The 18,013-nt window shown below is 48.5% G+C and overlaps 1 protein-coding gene across 1 annotated transcript in view; it reads right to left on the reverse strand.

The window, feature by feature from the left end:
• Nucleotides 1-2,552: 2,552 nt before the first annotated feature.
• The window catches only part of PLCB2 (phospholipase C beta 2), a 46,839-nt gene continuing 31,378 nt past the window's right edge, over nucleotides 2,553-18,013 (reverse strand). Inside the window, exons 19-32 of the mRNA XM_014940720.1 lie at nucleotides 16,168-16,322; nucleotides 15,560-15,724; nucleotides 14,394-14,493; nucleotides 14,032-14,136; nucleotides 12,509-12,594; nucleotides 12,326-12,422; nucleotides 10,639-10,692; nucleotides 9,747-9,951; nucleotides 9,391-9,559; nucleotides 7,600-7,676; nucleotides 5,400-5,495; nucleotides 4,335-4,392; nucleotides 3,598-3,684; nucleotides 2,553-3,030 (exon numbers count right to left, since the gene is read on the reverse strand). Coding sequence (XP_014796206.1) covers nucleotides 2,740-3,030; nucleotides 3,598-3,684; nucleotides 4,335-4,392; nucleotides 5,400-5,495; nucleotides 7,600-7,676; nucleotides 9,391-9,559; nucleotides 9,747-9,951; nucleotides 10,639-10,692; nucleotides 12,326-12,422; nucleotides 12,509-12,594; nucleotides 14,032-14,136; nucleotides 14,394-14,493; nucleotides 15,560-15,724; nucleotides 16,168-16,322 — 1,745 coding nt within the window. The 3' untranslated portion in view covers nucleotides 2,553-2,739. The remainder of the gene's footprint in view (nucleotides 3,031-3,597; nucleotides 3,685-4,334; nucleotides 4,393-5,399; nucleotides 5,496-7,599; nucleotides 7,677-9,390; nucleotides 9,560-9,746; nucleotides 9,952-10,638; nucleotides 10,693-12,325; nucleotides 12,423-12,508; nucleotides 12,595-14,031; nucleotides 14,137-14,393; nucleotides 14,494-15,559; nucleotides 15,725-16,167; nucleotides 16,323-18,013) is intronic.

An 18,013-nucleotide genomic window follows, 5' to 3' on the forward strand; every position in this document is an offset into this window, starting at 1 on the left:
TATTTATCAATATATATTTATCAATGCAGTTTCTAGGTGTAACTGTTCTCAGGTAACAACCACTGCAGGGTGTAGGTTTGCTGAGACTGAGCTCACCTTTCCAGAAAAGAGAGAAACCTGAAGAACAAGGTGAGGGGGGGGCTTCCTGAGATGAAATGTTGGGGAGACACTGGTGCTCTGGTTGAGAACACGGCTCTTCTAGTATTGTCTCAAATTAAGGGCAAAATTTCAATAACAAGGATGAAAGAAGCTCCTCTTTCACACCATGGTGTCACCCGTTTCTCTGCCGTGGGGGGGTTTAAAGCCACTGGAGGGGCACTTTTTTGGCTGAATGGCCACAGAAATACAGGGAGGGTTCAGCAGCACGAGGGTCTCCCGGCGGCGGGGACTGAGGCTGCAGTAATCACAGATCTGCTCAATTGCAGGGTGAGGTTTGGGGGGGCCCATTCCCCCCATTTCTCTGCAGCAGTGTTCATAGGGGGTTGTTGTTGGTTTTGTGTTTTTTTTCCCTGAAAAAATTGGAAGATTTGATCTATGGTATCATATCTCTAAGAGAAAAGTTTGTAATAAAATAGTTGCAGTTCCCGTTTCCTTGTGTAGCCCTAATTGTATCTTATTTCACCTCTTAATTAAATCTTGCTATTTTTAAGTGTAGGACTGGTGAGGGCTGGCTTGTCTGTCCCCCCCCCTCCTCTGCTGGGGAAATGTGGTGACCACCAGTGATGAATTTTCCAGGGTCCCAGTGACCTGGTGGGGAAGCTCTGGCAGGACAAACTGTTTCCTGGGCTAATGGTGACTCAGGAGCTCTGTGAGGAAGGTCGGGATGTGGCTGCACTGTACTGAATTATTGCCATTTCCTGCTTTTTTAGGATCCTTAAGCAAAGTCTGTCTTAAATGGTGCTAGGAAAAGAGTTGGACCATATGTTTCCAGTTCCTTCCTTCTGGAGGAGTGAGAACTTGCTGTGTCAAAGCTGCTCAGTGCCCGAGGTCGTGAAGCAGGTGAGAGAAGGTCTGTGTGGAGGTGGGGACGGGGGCGTTGGTGCTAGTTCTGCATTCACAAAATAAGGCTCTGCTGTCCTAGAAAGTAAGTGCCAGTGTGATGATGGCAAAGAGGAACCTACTCCTCTTTGCAAGACAAGACTAAGCCTTTGGCCCCGTGTTTGGCTGGAAGGTTTTGTGGGGGTGAAGCAGAGGAGCAGTGTCAGTGCTGGGGCTGGAGGAGGCCGAGGGCCACTTGCCCTTTGGGCAACTTTCATTAGACTTTGGCAGTGGAATGAGACTTATCTGTTGTGTCCCCAAAGGGGGGGGGCACTGCTGTGAGTCACAGGAGGACGTACTTCATCTAAAATGGGAAGGGATAAAGCTTTGAGGGCTGAGGTATGAGTATTCCTAACGGGAGAGCAAAGGGCAGGGGCAGTGTGTCATCTCCCCTCCAGGGGCCTAAAGAACATGGATATTTGGGCAGTTTGGGTTTCCAGATCCTGCAGATCACTGCTGAGCTCTCTGTTGTCATTATTGCGGATGGAAGCTTCTGACAGCAGCTCCAGAGAACCACCTTCTGCTGCTGGAATGGGCAATGCAATGGGTTTTCTCAAGAGCCAGACTCAGCTTTCTGTGTAAGGGAACCTTACGGGCAATAAAATTGCCTGGCTCTTTGTTTCAGCAACAAAATTATTATCAAACACTTTAGAAATTGTGTTAACTGTTGTTATCCTAAGCCCATAATATGGAACTACTGTAGCTTCATGAGACAAAAGTTTCAGTGAAGCTCTATAAATGCTGCAGATGAGAACTCTGCAAGTGCTTGTGTGGTAGCTGGAAGAAATGATGAGGGTCTTTGACTCCTCATAATATGGATTGTAATTTTCCAAGGAGCTTGTTCAAGGCTGGCAGGGTCTTCGTGGATCCTGATCTGAGAACTTGCCTGAAGGCTTGTGAGAGTCAAAACTAGAATTTGGACTGAGAACCAGCCCCTGGGAATAAGGGGAGGTTAGAAAGAAGCAAAGCTTCAATGCTGGTAATGCCCGTTTCCACAGAAGGAAATGCTGGTTTATGTTGGGTGGATACCAGTTTACTGGAAACTGTCCTCGTGTCACTGGGTGGAGAAGCAATGAAGAAGCCAGCACTGGTTGTGTGAGGAAGTGATGTGCTGATAGAAAATGGTGTGAGGTTCTATCAGACTGACCTTTCCTCCCACGAGCAGAGGTGGTGTAGGCTTCACCCTGGGCTCTCAGCTGGGAGGAGCATACTGGGGGGCTGCTGGTGTGGGCTACAGGGGGTCTTCACCATTAAACTTTGTTGAAAGGGATCTAGCTCTGGGACCACGGTGGTGTGAAGAGATGCATGTGATGAACCATGAGGAACTTGTTCTAAAAACTCAAGTCTGAATCCAGACTAAAATACTGAAGTAAATGCTGCCCTGAACGCCAGCACATCTCCTGTCTTCACCCTGTCGTGCTGCTTCAATCCCCCATCCTGAGGCTGTGGGAAACAAAGAGCTTGAAGCACTCCTGGAAAGGTGATCTCAGGCTCCTCCCAATATCTAGGTGTGAAGCACTCCTGGAAAGGTGATCTCAGGCTCCTCCCAATATCTAGGATAACAGAGCAGTAAATTCCTGAGGGATTCCAGGAGCTCCCCAGAGTGGAAAGGGATAGTAGTAGTTTGTCAAGCTGGTCTTTAACTTCACTGTGTACCTCCCTAAACCTTCTTGAAATGGAACAGTAAGAAAGGGAAGCATCTCACAATATGCTTTCTTCAATCTCAACATCTGTTTGAGCTCCTGGGGGCTCAGGCATGGCTGCTGGAGGCCTTGACACCTCTGCCACTGGGATCTTTTCTGCCACTGGGATCTTTTCTTCCAGGTGTTCTCTGGAGCCTTGTTCTCCCTCAGGAATGCTCTGATCTGCTTCCTTCTGAGTCTCTGGCTTTCCAGGAAATCCTGCTTTTGCATAGTTCTTCACCATCTCCTGCACCTCCATACTCAGACTTCTCAGTTTCTCCTCGTACTCTGCCAGTGCCTCCTGCTGGAGCTGCAAACAGAGACCTCAAATCACTCTCTAAGCATCGGAGCTGAGCAGGGTGTAAAACCTGCTCTGAGAGAGACCAATATGATGAGATGTTAGCACTTATAATTTTGGTCTCAGCCCTATATTGAATGACTTCTCTGCATCCCCCCCAGGCCATCTCTGGCTTCCCTGAAGCTGATTTACATTATTCTCATTTGCACCCCAGGTTGCTGCGTTCAGCCTGCAGGTTCTCTGCACATCAGCCTTGAAGGAGCATGATGTGTTCTGAGAGCATGAGGAGCTGAGGGATGAGACTCATCTCTGAAGACACGTTTCCACCCCACTTTACATTTAGGGGGGGTTAGTGCTGGCCCAGGGACCGTGGGAGTGCAGTGCCTCTGCCTTAGAGCTGTGTGGGCTCCTGTAGAACCACCTTCTCAGTCATTCATGCTCCCAGCACAGAGGGGGTGTGCAGTGGGGGGAGGATGAGTGTAGCATTAATCACAGAACGCAGGAGGCAGACCCATCCCCTGTGCTGTTTTGGGTTTCCTGAGACACAGCAGTGACCCTGAGCTTCAGCTTTGCCTTTACCTGACTTTCCTTCTCCTTGATTGTTCTCAGATTATCTGCCTGCTTCTCTTCCAGTTTCTGCTGGTACCTGGCCGTCTTCTCTGTCACCTTTAAAAAGAACAAGGTAAAACAAACACACATATATTTCAGTTTTTATGAACAAATCCTTTAGCCAGCCCAGCATAACAGCAAGTTGCAGGGTTACAGCGCACGCATCACAGTGTCCCCCTCATTCCCAATTCCAGACTATTTCTGCTGCCTCCAAGTTATCTGTGTGCCACGTGAGACATTGAGCACCAACACTTAGGAAGCATCACAAGAGTGTGCACAAGTGTGAGTGCACACACAGAGACACACACAGTCTGCTCAACAAGGGGCTGGGTCTCTGAAGGGCAGAGATGAAGCCTTAGGGCTCCTCCCCTTCTGCAAAATTCTGCACATTATTAAATGGATGTAGGGTTACCCTGCTCGTAAAAAATCACTGAATTAAAAGAGCAAAGTATCCCAGACAGCTGTTTGTGCCGCAGCTCTGAGGGGGTGGGAGGACAGACGTGACCCCTGGGGACCTGCAGTGTTTTAGTAAGGACAGTCACTGTCTCCAGCTGCACTTTGGCTGTCACACGGACACCCAGGGGCCTCGGTGCAGCCGCCGTTATGGGATTTAAACACCTGGGAGAACTGGCTCTGTCCGAGAGGCTGAGGGTGTAGAGGGGACAGAAAGCAGAGAGGCTGTGACAGATGGTCACAGGAGAACTCACCAGTTTGATTGTTTGCACCGCTTCCTGAATGTGAGAGTTATTAATTTCTTTCTTCAACCTTTAAAGAAAGGAAATGTGTAAAACCTTACAATCCATCTGTTCTCTCTGTATAAAGCTGTTTATCAGTACTGGTAGGTGCCTGCTGTAGGACAGGACAGGATGCTGGTGCCCACACGGGAACACAGGTGTGTTACATTCTCAGCCTCCTCCCACACCGAGAGGCTGCTGTCATTTTAGGAAAGGCAAATAAAACACTATTCAAATTTGACTGAGACATAAGCCAAATAATTGGATGCAAGATTCTATTTTTTTCAGCCTAACAGACAGCAGAAGGACCTTGCTGTGAGCCAGAAGCAAAGGAGGTAGCACACCCTCTCCTGTCCCCTGGCACCCGTGGAGCTGCTGCAGCTGATGATGGCACACAGCACTTGACTGCACCTCTCAGAACACTGTGAAGGGGCAGAAGGCTGCAGCCATCCTGTGCCCAGACACAGCCTCTTCACTCAGAGGGGGATGAACTGATTACAGAGATTCTAGAGAGGCTGGGGAAGGCCTGCCTTTGATTCCGGGGGGGGAGAGAAATACCCACCAAAGCACAAGGGGAGGCAGGAGGGGTTGGGACGTGCTCTTAGGCTTCAGCTGAAGTGGCTGGAATGTGTCCTGTCACCTCAGCAATTAGTTTATATCCCCTTTAAGAGAGCCAGAGAGATGGGTGCAGGGGAGGTTTCTCTTCAAGGTGCAATTTCTCCACCTGCAATGCCCTCCCCCTGCACTTCCACATAAGCTGCTACTCCCTGTGGTGGGATGGGGGGCATTTCTAAGGCACCACTCTCTGCTCAGGCTATTCAGGGGTCCAGTAAGTGGAACCAACCTTGCAGACTCTCTTACAAAAATTCAGCCTATGAAGAAAACCTGCTAATCCAGGCGTGAGGGCAGGCAGCACCCCATCCCTCACCCCCACTGGCTGGGTTCAAAGGTTCCCTGCTGGTGGGAGAGGCTGGTGTGGAGCACTGGTCCCTGCCTCAGCAGGACTGCACAGCCAGAGCCCGTGACATTACCCCATACCTCTCCTGAGCAGCCTTGTCACTCGTATTCCTCATCATGGTCTGGATTCGGTCCACTCTCTTTGCCTCCAGCCTCTTCTTGATGTCTTTAATATTGCTGTGGAGAGAAGAGCACTGTGAGGGACGGGGGTGGGTACAAACCAGGGGCTGAAGCCCCTCCACATTCACTCTCTGGAGTGCTCTGCTGTCCAGAAAAGCAAAGTCTGAGTGACTGTGCAGCAGAAAGCCCTACGCCTTAAAATATTCTTAAGTCAAGTCTTGTAACTTTTTTTTTTTTTTTAAAGTGAGTCATAACAAAAGGACATGAGAAAAATAGATGTACATGTTACATTATTCAGTTGTTTTGTATATCTACATTGGGTTCCTCTGGAGCAGCAGGAGTCCTGCTGAAACTACCTACGCTGCTAAATGAAAAAGACAAAAAGAAAGCGGGAGCTACATGGCTGCATAGGAGAGCTAAGAAGAAGACCTGAAGGAAGCAGAAAGGCACATAACTATGGGCTGTGACGTGCAAAGCAGAAAGCATAAACACTTAAAGGCATTGGATCAACCAGTAGGAAAGCCAAAGAGACCTCTTTGGTCTCTTTGGCTTTCCTACTGGTTGATCCAATACCTTTGGATCCAAAACCTCAGCCCTGCACCTCGACTGATGCCACCAAACCTGCCCACTGCAGCCCAGAGAGCGTGAGATGCCCGACAGAGGAAGGTGTTAATGTCAGGCATTAAAGGCTGCTTGTGCACCATGAGCTCTTCACCCTGGCCCTGCATGTACATGATGATCCCAGCAGGACAGCTGCTAAGGTGGCCATAAGACTGGCCATCACCTTGTGGCCCATCAGGCCATTGTCCTGCCCCCAGTGGGACAGAGCAGATGCTTAAGCACAGCATAAGGGAACTAGTGTAGGGTAACCTTTCCCTCCTCCACCTTCCCAGTTTCCAGTCTATCTTCCATCTTCTCTGTGTTCCTCTCCCATCAATGGAGTTAACTCTACTTTTGCCCTGAGAGGAAAAGAACTTCATTTCTGTGCTGTGGGACAGAAGTACTCCCTGGAACGTCACTGCCTGCCCCACGTCTTCTCCTGGGAGAAACAGTAATCACTTCCCTATTCTTTTTCTCCACCCCATTCATGAATTTACACACTTCTCTCACATCCCCCTCAATCATCTGTTCTCTGAGCCGAGTCCTGTTTCATTTCTTTTTGTGCCACCCCCTCCTTGCTCTTTCAGAGCTCTTTGTTGGAGCTGGCATATGGAAAAGGTGACTGCACTGTGGAGACACAGCCAGCGGCATCATTCTAACTTCTTTGAATCTTTTTTCCATACAATTCCAAAAGAGCCAGCGGCATCATTCTAACTTTGAATCTTTTTTCCATACAATTCCAAAAATTCTGTTTGCCACTTCAGGCACTGCAGAGCTGTGACTGCTGAGCTGGCTCAGAGATTGCCCACAGCAGCTGAAGGTCCCTTTCCTGAGTGACAGCAGCTCATCCCTGAGCACAGTTGAGCTGTGGCTGGTTTTTTTCTACTCACATTATTCTGTATTTGTTCATACCAAATTTAACCACCATTTTACTGCCCGTTGCTCAAGATGCTTAAACCTTCCTGGAGCTCCTCACAGCCAGCTGGAGATGCGAGATGTGACTGTACTAAATGACACTGGATTATTAGAAAAACATTACCCAACTACTCAACCTGTTTTTCTTAGTCTTGTCTGTGCTGCAGAGCAGAGAGATCCACAGACTCTGTCTTGATAGAGGACACAAAAAGAGGAAGTTTTGCCTGATTTAGCAACTATGGCTGAGGGAGGATTTAATGGGAAGGAGGAATGAGTGGGGCTTTTAGCTCCAGGACAGTGTTATTGCAAGAACAAATGGATAAGTGCCTGGCCAGAAACTGGTGAATTGATTCTGCCAGTTTATTTAAGTACCGGAGCCAAGATGCTCAATTCACTTAGACTGAGCTGGTCCCTGGAAGGGATTATGGGATGTACAGACCCCAGCAGACAGAGATGGCACCCAGTGACCAGCAGTCTTATTTCCTGTCTTTCTAAATCAGTCAGTCAAGGCTCCTCACTGCAGCCTGAACGCTCCTACCCTGTGTGGTGCCTCGTGTCTGTAGTGCTTTGAGATCCAGCAGAAACTGCCACCCCAGAGGAGAGCTGTGCATTATTACTTTGTTATGCAAGTAATAAGTAATTTTACCTTTCTGATGACTCCTTCAGCGCCTTCAGCTCAGCTGCCTGCTTCGCCCTGGCGAGCTCTGTTATCTTCAGAACTTGCTGTTCAAGGGATGAAAACAGGATCAAAACCAAACAAACGGAGATGGGACGCAGCACACCACCCGTAAATTACCACCAGATTCTGCTTTCTCCCTCCCTCACTGAATTCCAGGGGCCAGCTCATCCTCCAGGCTTTGAGCAATGCTGTGCACCACGGCAGTGAGCTCAGCTGTGCACACAGACCGGGCCACGCTCCTGGACTGACTCCTCCAAGGCTCCAAAAGCCACTCTGTGAGCCACCACACGCCTCTGGGTTATCTTTATGGACAGCTTCCTCCCTCTCCGTGCTGGAGGCAGCCCCAGAGTCCCTGTACTTGTGGGCAGGTGGGAAATGGCAGTAAATCTTACCTTTGAACCAACAGAGGCCAGAGAGAGGACAGGCCTTCTGTCTTGTGGAAACAAAGCTCTGTGGAAACTCCTGGCAGAGAGACCTGCCTGCCCTGCTGCGAGAAGCCTGGAAGGAAGAGCCCTGGCTGCTGGGCTATGTGCTCGGCAGGAACACCTCACGGGGTTTGCTTGCCTTTGTGTAGCCTTGCCCCACTAAATCTCACAGTCTTTGACAGAGTTGTGAGACAAGGATGTTTTATTGCTTGGCTCTGGGGCTAAGCACGATTTCCAGGTGAGCTGGCTTCACTCTGGGGCTAAGCACGATTTCCAGGTGAGCTAGTTTTCAAGAGGCAGGTTTTTTTTCCCCTGGGGGTTGATATAAGCCAGACCAGCCAGTCTTGTAGACAGCTTGCAAGGTGCTTGTCAAGCTGAAGTGCACCAGGGAACCTAAGATTTAAGACATGATGCAGACTCCTTTGGAAAATAAGGATAGGAAAAGGTTTCCAAACCCTAGAATCATCCCCCTTTCAACAGAACAGATGGCATATGCCATATTTATCATCACCCTCTTGTGGACTGCCCTTTGTCTCCAGGTGTTACTGTGTCTCTGGCTGGTTTGTGCTTCAGGTGGGGGGTCTGAGGGTGCAGGAAACACCGACGCACTGTCTGGACTCACCGGTGACACCCTACGTGGACACTTACTCTGATTTCTATCAAGTCAAACAGCAAAACGCTTCCCAGATTTCAAGAGGAGTGAGATCCAGTGCTAAGGGGTGTTCCCAGGAGCACTGTCTCCTGCAAAGCTTTCATTTGATTAGCTTGGATGTGGCAATGGCTGCTCTGTTCCCACACGTCATCTGTCCTCGTGGGACGACAGCAGTGAGTGTGGCTGTCCCTACAGCACGTCTTCAATGGTGGTTGCCACCAGTGACCCTGCAGGGGTGTCCCCAAGCCTGTGTGTCCCCCTGCCTCTGACGGGGCGGCATCCAGCAGGGAGTGGGGAGAAGCGTGGTACAGCCTCACCTACCCACACTGGCACCTGGCAGCGTATGAAGCCAATAAATGCCATGTTAACCCTGAGCTAAGCTATTGGAAGAGTTTGAGCTGATGGAGCCTGATGTGCTCCAAGACATGGCTTCTCAATTTTTTTTCAAATTGAAGACCTTTAAAAAAAAGTTTCTGCTGGATCGTTATAGCTTCTAACAAATAGGCATCACTGCCTACAGTCTCCATTACCTTCCTGTACCTGACAATTGCTCTGAGGGCTATTTTCTGCCCTGTGGCCACATTTCCAATCTCACAGTTTAGTGAAGAACTTGGTTTTTCAGGCTGTCCTTGCAGGGGCTCTCCTAGGCTACAGCTTCTGGTGACACGTGGCAGTCCTTACCTCAGTGGCGTGCTGCTGCTTCTTCCTTCGAATCCCATCATGGTGTTCCTCCCCCAGTTGGATAAGGTCCATCTCCAGCCTCTCCCTCAGTTCCAAAACTCGGCTGTCAATGCTTTCTGCCATGTCTACAGGGTTTGCACATGTACCAACGTCACCCATTTTCAGGCTCCTGCAGAACAGACAGAGTGGCTGTGCTGCTTCTAGAGATGCTGATACCACCCTGACCTTCCCACCCCCTGCACAGGGAGCTGGGGCTGCCCCCACCACCCTGTGCTGCCTTCGGACAAGGGGAGCCCATGTTTCTCTTGGGGAGCCCTCCGCTTTTGGCCCTGCTGGAGACCCTGTGCTGCATTTACCTCTTCTTCTGGGTTTTCCTGGTGTTCCTTTTCTTGCCTCCGTAGCAGACAGACTCCGCAAAGAGCACAGAGTATTTCTGCAGCAGCTCCTCCCTGCGTTTACTTCCTTTCCGCTCCAGCTCCCTCAGTTCCTTCTCCTGCTTCTTCAGCAGCCTCAGAAAGACCTTGATCTGCTGCAGCTCCGCGAGGCTGGCTGTCTGGGGCTCTGAAAGAGAAAATAGAGAGAGGCTGTTTCTCTCACCCAGCATTTTTCAACCTTTTCAACCAACACAGGTTTTTTTCAGCACTGCCTTCATTCAGCTTTTCCTCCCTCTTCTCAGCATCCCATGCAGCTCAGGTCACCACCTGATGGATCCCTGGCATGGGATGGCCAAGAATTGCTGCCCTGTGGTGTTCTGGCCAGAGGAACACACTGTGCCAGTCTGCCTGTCCTGTGCCTTGCACCCTTTTCCACAATTCTAAGTATTCCAAGGATAGCACAACTGTAAGTGCGTCGGGGGCTCTAATTATAAGGGAAAAGCTTTGTTATTTCATTACTGATTATTTTGCAAAACTGAGTTACAATGAGAGGTGCTTTCATTCTTTCCAGTTTTTTTAGTGCCTGGCATTTCTTCAGTTGCAAGGAATAAATGAAAGGTCCTTTGAGGCAAATGACAAAGAGGGGAAGGATGCCTGTGAACTGCTGGAGAACTTGTTATCTGGCAGCAGCGAGTCAGTCAGATGTGGTTATCTGTGGCACAAAGGCCACAGGCAGTTACCTTCGCAGGGGAAATCACCTTTTTTTTTTTTTTTTTTTTGGCTTGGAACATGTGAAAATTCACAGAACTTGTGGGAATGTAGGATGACTGACGGGGCCTCAGCCCCCGTGAGCAGCACAAGAGGAGTTAGTTACCTGCAATCTGCATCACTTCGATCACGTTTTCGTCCTTGGCGAAAGCTGCAGCTCCTGAAATCACAAAAAAGGTTCCTGATTATGTTCTGTCTTGGATCTTCTGGTTGAAAACAGGTGGCGGAGAGCTCATCAAGAACATGGGCCACATGAAGGATGTTGGTGTGAATACAAAGGAATTAATTCAGCTGCTGAGATGCTTAAGTGCTTAGGAACTTTGTTAGCAGGGTCAACAGAAAGGGAACAGGATTCTCTGCTTTGCCAGAGAAAAAGGGCATTGGCTTTGTATTAGCTGGATATTGCTGGTGAGGATTTGGCACTTGTAAACTTGGTTTGATTGGGTGGGAAGGATGTTCTGGGCTGAAATTTGAGAAAACCCATTGCTTTGATACCAGCATGTTTGAAAGGACAGTAATCACACTGATACAGTTTATATGGAAGAAACACTGATCAGCTATTACTCTAAAGCACAATAGAAGACAATGAGGTAATTAAGTGAATGGTAGGGGAATGCTCTTACCTAACCCGAAATTATCAGTTAGTTTGGATTAGAAGTGTGTTTGAGGAACATTCCTTCTGTCACTTTCCCCAATACCACACCTTTAACGTCTGTTTTGTATCTTGTTTTGTAAGGCCAAGAAGGTGCCAGTGTGAAAGGAACAAACATAGTGTTAGGAAGATCTTTCTCTGCTAGAGCTTCTTTAAACCTAGCAATAAACGCTGACTTTGTCTTTTGATTTCTATTAAAGCAAATCCATAACTTTCTTTCAACTCGCTTGGCCAGAGTGAAGTAGTTTTTGCCCTTGTTATGTTAACGAGTCCCCATTTAATCTAGCAGTCAAGACACAGGCCTGTGCTCCATTCCCACTCTTGCAGAATGCCAGGTGTGGGATCTGCTCACTCAGACCTCAGACTGGATCTTATAAAGAGTCTGGGGTTCAGCTGAGCTGATGATTAAAATTACTACTCTTTAAAGCTCCCAGGTGTTATACAACTGGACACTGGTGCAAGCACAGATCACAAGATACAGAGTTTTCAGGGGGACCTAAACATACTTAAAATGTCGGAAATCAACAGTGATCTACAGAAAGATGCCCTTGAAAAGAACAACAAAGAGGTGAAGAGCAGTGAGGTATTATGGGATAAAACCAAGCCAGATCTTAACACCTTTGTCTCACAAATATCCAGAATTACCAAGTCTTTGCTCAAAATCAATATCCAACCTCCAATTTCACACTTCAGATGAGAGACTGCATCTCTGCCACAGGCCACTTCCAGCCAGGACAGTGGTTACATCCCAGGGAACTCTGGGCTGAACCTGGAAAACCAAAGGCATCTACCAGAGACCTCAGCGTATGTGCACAGCGAGCAGCAGTGCAACTGGAGGGGAAAGCCAGTGGTCATGCCAGTTGGGACTTCAGGGTGTTTCTGGGCATTCTCAGTAGATACCTGAGATGGCTTTTCCATTGAGGAATAAAGAAGTTTTCACATCACACTTCCTCCAGCCCAGTCAGGAGATAACTACCAACTTTTGCCATTAATGCCAAACAGAAGAATTTAAGTTGGTGCCTTGGCCTGAGATGTTCTGACCCCATTAGCAAGGTTCTTCAGCCTCCAGCTCTGTCTCTTTCAACCTGTTGAGCCTGGGCTTTCCCTTCTACTTGTAGCTCAGCCCACCCCCCAGCATTACCTGCGGGCCCGTTGGACAGAGGAGCGCTGAATTTCCCCGCGGAGTCTGGCATCCCGTTAGTTTCGGCAGATGGGAGGTTCCTCTGTGTGCCAAGTCTCTACAGCAAAGATCAGAGGTCTGTTATTGCAGTCTGAATCCACGCAACGTGTTTTAGAGACAATGACAGAACCTGGAAAACCTTACCTCCCCCGAGCCATCTTTCAGCTTATCTGATCTCTTGTCTTGCAGACTGAAGAACTTAATGGGGTTGGAGAGAGCAATAGTCAGATCTAGAAACAAAGAGGAGGTCTTTGCTCGCGTTACCAAATAACTCGTTCTACTCTGATTTTCCTTCCCTTCTGGTTTCCTTTCTGGCCCAGGACAGGAAATGGTAGAGAATATTTTGTATTCTCTGCTTCTAACAAGCTTCTCCCTGACAGCACCCAGGGAGGGGACCATAATCACGTCAGTCCCTGTCTGAGGTGATGGCTCACACTGATATTTAGGGCAGCTCTGAGAAGAGCATATTGCTCCTAAAATCCAAAGCCAGGTTAAGACTTTCCTAACCCCACAGCTTCCTGCTCCAATTCCAGTCCAATGCTGTATAAACTCGGTCTTTTTTACAAATACATGTTAAAACCATCAAGTTGACAGGACCTCCCCCATGAAGAAGGTTCATTTGTATGAACAGGGGAAGAAAGAGTGAACATGAGAAGTATTCACAACAACTGATGAAGAAGGTTCATTTGTATGAACACAAGGGAAGAGAGAGTGAACATGAGAAGTATTCACAACAACTGTGGCTGATGTTGTCACATTCTGCACGGCTTTGTTCACGATCATTAAAAGTTCTGTTGTTAATCCCTCCAGTAGAGCTTCTTCCCTGATTCATCTCTCCCTGTTTGACCATTCCCTTTTTAAAGGCTGATCACAATATCTCAGTACCAGCGAGAACATCTTTCTCTTCCAACAGGGAAAAGGAACTCTCCTGTGCTCCCTAAAGCCCTATTCATAGAGTCACAGAATGGTTTGGGTTGGGTGAGAACATCTTTCTCTTCCAACAGGGAGGAGGAACTCTCCTGTGTTCCCTAAAGCCCTATTCATAGAATCATAGAATCACAGAATCACAGAATAGTTTGGGTGGGAAGGGACCTTAAAGCCCCCCCAGTGCCACCCCCTGCCCGGGGCAGGGACACCTCCCACCAGAGCAGGTTGCTCCAAGCCCCCTCCAACCTGGCCGTGAACAGAAAAGTTGTTCTTCCCCACATCTCAGCTCCATCTCCCCTCCTTCAGTTTAAAACCGTTCACCCTTGTAAGCCCCCAATAGTTTTCACCTCTTCACTCGAGGAAACCTCTCCCTGCCTCTGAATAAAAGCGCCATTCCCCCTTGTAAGCCCCTGATAGTTTTCACCTCTTCACTCAAGGAAACCTCTCCCTGCCTCTGAATAAAAGCAGTAAAAAGGCTGACCCACTCCAAACCAGAGAGCCAGTCCCACCTGCACTGCACGTCTGGGGTGTCCCTCAGCCTGTATGGGGAACCAGTCATAGTTAGGGTGCAAGCACCCACTCTTCTGATGAAAGCAAGGCTGTGACAGGGTGCTGGCGTCTCCCCAAGTCCTACCCCAACAAGGAATTAAAGATGCAGGAGGAAAGCACACCCCGGGCTGGAAAAATGCTTTTGGATCCCAGTTGGAGCATCCCCAACGCGCATTCTAACACGTAACTACCTGCCCACGCATCGGGAACATAGTCCTTCACTTCCAGGTACACAAAGAGGGAAGGCATGGTGAGGGGCATGTTGCTCTCACTGCGGAGACAAATGTGGTGATAGCCTGAAAGCAGAAAGCACAAGAGTTGAGTTGACAGAATCTCTGTCCCTTCTCTCTGCGTTCCAACAGTAAAAGAGTCTCTCCTTACAGGAGGGCATATCACGGGGTTAAGCTAAGGTGATAGGATGAGTTTGAAGGCTCCAGGCTCTCCAGGAATGGAGATTGAGTAGCAAAATACACAGATGTTTGCGTCTTCTTTACAGCTTCCAGTGGATAGGTTTCAAGGGCACAAAAGCTGACGGAATTTCCACAAGATTTACCTGAGTGCATTGCAATAACGGGAATGACACGATGGCCGATGAACTTCCCTCCTTCCTCCCAAGCCACAATTTTGAGAGATGCCAACTCAGGCATCATGATCTAAGGAAAAAACAGAGTAAGGTGCCAGTGTTCTCACCTCTAACAGCATCCTGGCTCCGCTAAGCAGAGCTTTACTCTCTCCTCCTTTCACCAAAACAACACCATCTCCCCAAGGAAGTCACTGCCTACTTCTGCATCTCGTAGTTTAAGGCTACAGTTTATCACAGACATAAATGAATTCACAGAAACACCACAAACCACAAGATTCTCAGAGGAGAGACAGGGATCACAGGAGGGCAATTTTTATCTAAAAAAAAGTGGGGCAAGAAACCCCCAAACCACAGCTTTCCCGAAGCAATTCACCAGAGAAGGGAAGGAACTCGGGAGGGTAATTTCCCAAGCTTGGGAACTTTGCCATAAGGGCTCTTGCCTCCCTCCTCCCCCATTTTCTTCTGCCATAAAATGAACTAAAAATTATTCCGCCAGAACTGAAGCCTGAAAAGTGTTTTCTGAAATGAGGATAATATTTATCTAGCACATCAGAAATAGGCTGAAAATATCTGCACTTTCAGTGTGCTCGACAGAGGTGAATTGTGTAACGTGTATTTTTTTGCTACTGAAAGGCCAGACATGACCATCACCTTTGACTTAACTTCCCCGTACCCCATAGCTGGATTAGTGACTACTGAGTTCCCGTGGACAAACAGGGCAGCTTTCTGTATTCTGGCACAGAAACCCTCCCTCTGGTCCCATTACTCCTCCAGTTTGTCTGCTTCTCGTTTACAATTTAACCACAGACACTCAGTTCCTTTCTGCTTCCTGGTGCTTGAAATTTTCAAAGCTGATGAGCCAATTGAGGCTGAAATGCACCACAAATGGGAGACTTCTGAGGCCTGTTATTTCCAGAAATGTTCCCAGCTACCCCTTGTCTGTTCAGGGAAATATTGATGGAGAGTTGGTTGGGAAGTTATCTGAGAAAGCAACACCTAAGGCCTTGTGTGTCTAAAGCCATGACCGGGATCTCCAGAAGGGAGTCCCTTCTGTCACTGACCTCTCAAGACACAGTGCTTGTGGCCACCAGGATCTTTAAGGATTCTTTGTCTAAATTACTATCAAATATTATTACCTTCTCAAAAACGAAAGCCTCCTCTTTCCACACAGGGTTAATGGAGTTGGCAGTGGAGGTCAGTTTGGTTCTGTATTTGCGTTTTGTGTCCCTTGGTAACCCAAACAGCTCCACTTCCACATAGGTCTTCACACTGCGGTCCGAGAGGAACTGCCCAGAGAGTATCTGTCAACAAGCAGAACCGTAATTAGCAACTGCTGAAAAGAATAAAAGACAAGAACCCACCCATACCTTCACCCCAAAGTCCCTCTCCCACCCCAAAACATCTCCTCTGCTGCAGCTTCCAATCCACAACAGGCTCTTCTTTTACCTCCACCCATGTTTCTCGCCTCAGCACTTCCTCCAACCTCCTCCCTCCCCATCATCCCAGCCTTGGCTTCTTCTGCGTGGCAGATGCTAATTTTCCATTTTCATGCGATTATGATTAATTTAAAATAGTGAAAAGACTGGGAGTTGCCATGGTAACGTTCTCCCACAGGACTCTGGGGGTTCATTTGCCACTAAGAACCCTACTGGGTAATAAATAGCGGGGACGTAGATGCCAGTTTATATACGTGGTGCCAGGACCTGGCTGGTGGGGGAGGAACGGCGCCGTGGTTTGTACTTGCCGTGACAGAGAGGGTACTTGCCACCACCACATCAATGCGGTCCACAGAGAAGGGGTCAAACTGCTTGTCCGGACGCCGCATGAATTCATGCTTGAGCAGGTAGCCACACTGGCCGTTGAACTCAAACAGAGCCATGTTCTGCTGCATGGGGACATCTGAGAGAGAGGAGAGAAAGATTTCTGTGGGACCTCATCAGGTGGTTTGTGCGCTACGAGTGAGCTGAAAGGTGCTGTACTTTCACAGCCCCTGCCAGCCAAGGGCTCACAAAGCCATTTCAAAAACTAATTAAGCCTCTCAGCACCCTACAGGGAAAAATATTACAGCAGCTGTTGCACGAAAGGTAAGCGGTTTGCTTATGATTGCACCATAAGTCCTGGGCAGAACTAAATTAAAACCTACTTTAAGAAGTACCTGCTATTTTTGGGTGTGAAGTAAATAGTTGCCTGAACTCCTCTACTCCTTCCCCCTTTCAGTTTTGGTCTCCTCTCAGTCCATCTTCTCCTCTGCCACTTCTCTTGAGAACACTGTCTCATGGTTTCTGTACCTGCCTTTGGTGTGACATCCTCATCACAACCCATCGCTCACTCTCTCCCTTTTAAGTTGCTGCTTTTCTCCTCCTACTGATCCTACAGCTGGTCTCCTACACTCTCTATACATAAGACACAGAGGAAGAAGGGTGAAGAATAGCTTTCTCTGGAGGCTTTTCTTTGTCTCCTTCCCATGCTAGATGTGCAGCAAGGCCCTTCGACCCTGTTTGGGTCAAAGTATTGGCAATAACAGCAGAGACACCAGTCCTGTAGGCAGATGGAGCTCTGCCCGCTGCCTCACAAAAGGGGAAGCAGCCCAGGGGAAGTGGGAGCTTCTGATGCATCGTGCACATTATTTAGTCATTATTTACTCTGGGACAGCCAGAGATGGTACCAGACACCGGGTGATGGCAAATCCATGTATGTGTGTATGCACAAGTGTGTAGGACCAGACACAGGTCTGTGCTGGGCCTAGAAAAGTGCTTTTGGTCTGTGGGAGACGGAGAATAAAATAAGGCTGTTTTCAGGGAAACAGCAGCGGAGGAAGAGACGATGAAGATGAGCACACAGCATCACCCCCTCAGAAGCCGGAGGACAAGGTGACACTCACCCATGGTCTGGAAGTTAAGTGCCACCATCTGACAGCCAACATTCCAGAACATCTGGGGCATGTAATTGGAGGAGTCCATGCGGGTGCCTTTGGGGTAAATCCGGCTCATCTGTCGCTTGTTGTATCTACAGTTGATCTATAGGAAACAAGTCCGGAGAGCTCCTTGTGTACCCTGGGGCTACCTCACATATTCTGATCATGAAAGTTGTTTAAGCTCTGCTACTGAATGCTCAGAGCCTTCCAGACAAGAAGAAAGAGAGGCCCTGGCAACAACAGCCTCCTTTCCCACACCCTGGTGTTCACTAGAGCAGGACACATCCCGTGAATCTCTGTGCACAGCCCCCACAGCCACCCCAGAAGATCCCGTGTCCCACCTGCAGGCTTTATATCTCTGATGAAGAGTTTACCAGCTCCTGAAACCAGAGGCCAGTTGGCTGTGTCTCAGCCTTACCCAGACGTCAGGTTAGCTCTGATATTCCCTACAACCAACTGCGTGGGACAAAGGCTGCCAAAAGGATACTCCACAAACTGCATGGGGAACTTGGTTAGTAGATCGTAAGCTTTCATCTCTGTGAAGGAAGAGATGACGTAACTCCGGTTCTTCTCTAGAAACAGAAGGTAAGAAAGCATTTAGAAGAAAGACATGAACAGCCCCAATTGCATGGGAGGAGCCTGATGGACCCAAGAAGCACTTGGCCTGTTTACTCCC

The sequence above is a fragment of the Calidris pugnax genome, unplaced genomic scaffold (assembly GCF_001431845.1).
Source record: "Calidris pugnax isolate Ruff unplaced genomic scaffold, ASM143184v1 scaffold98, whole genome shotgun sequence".
In the NCBI taxonomy this organism is placed as follows: domain Eukaryota; kingdom Metazoa; phylum Chordata; class Aves; order Charadriiformes; family Scolopacidae; genus Calidris; species Calidris pugnax.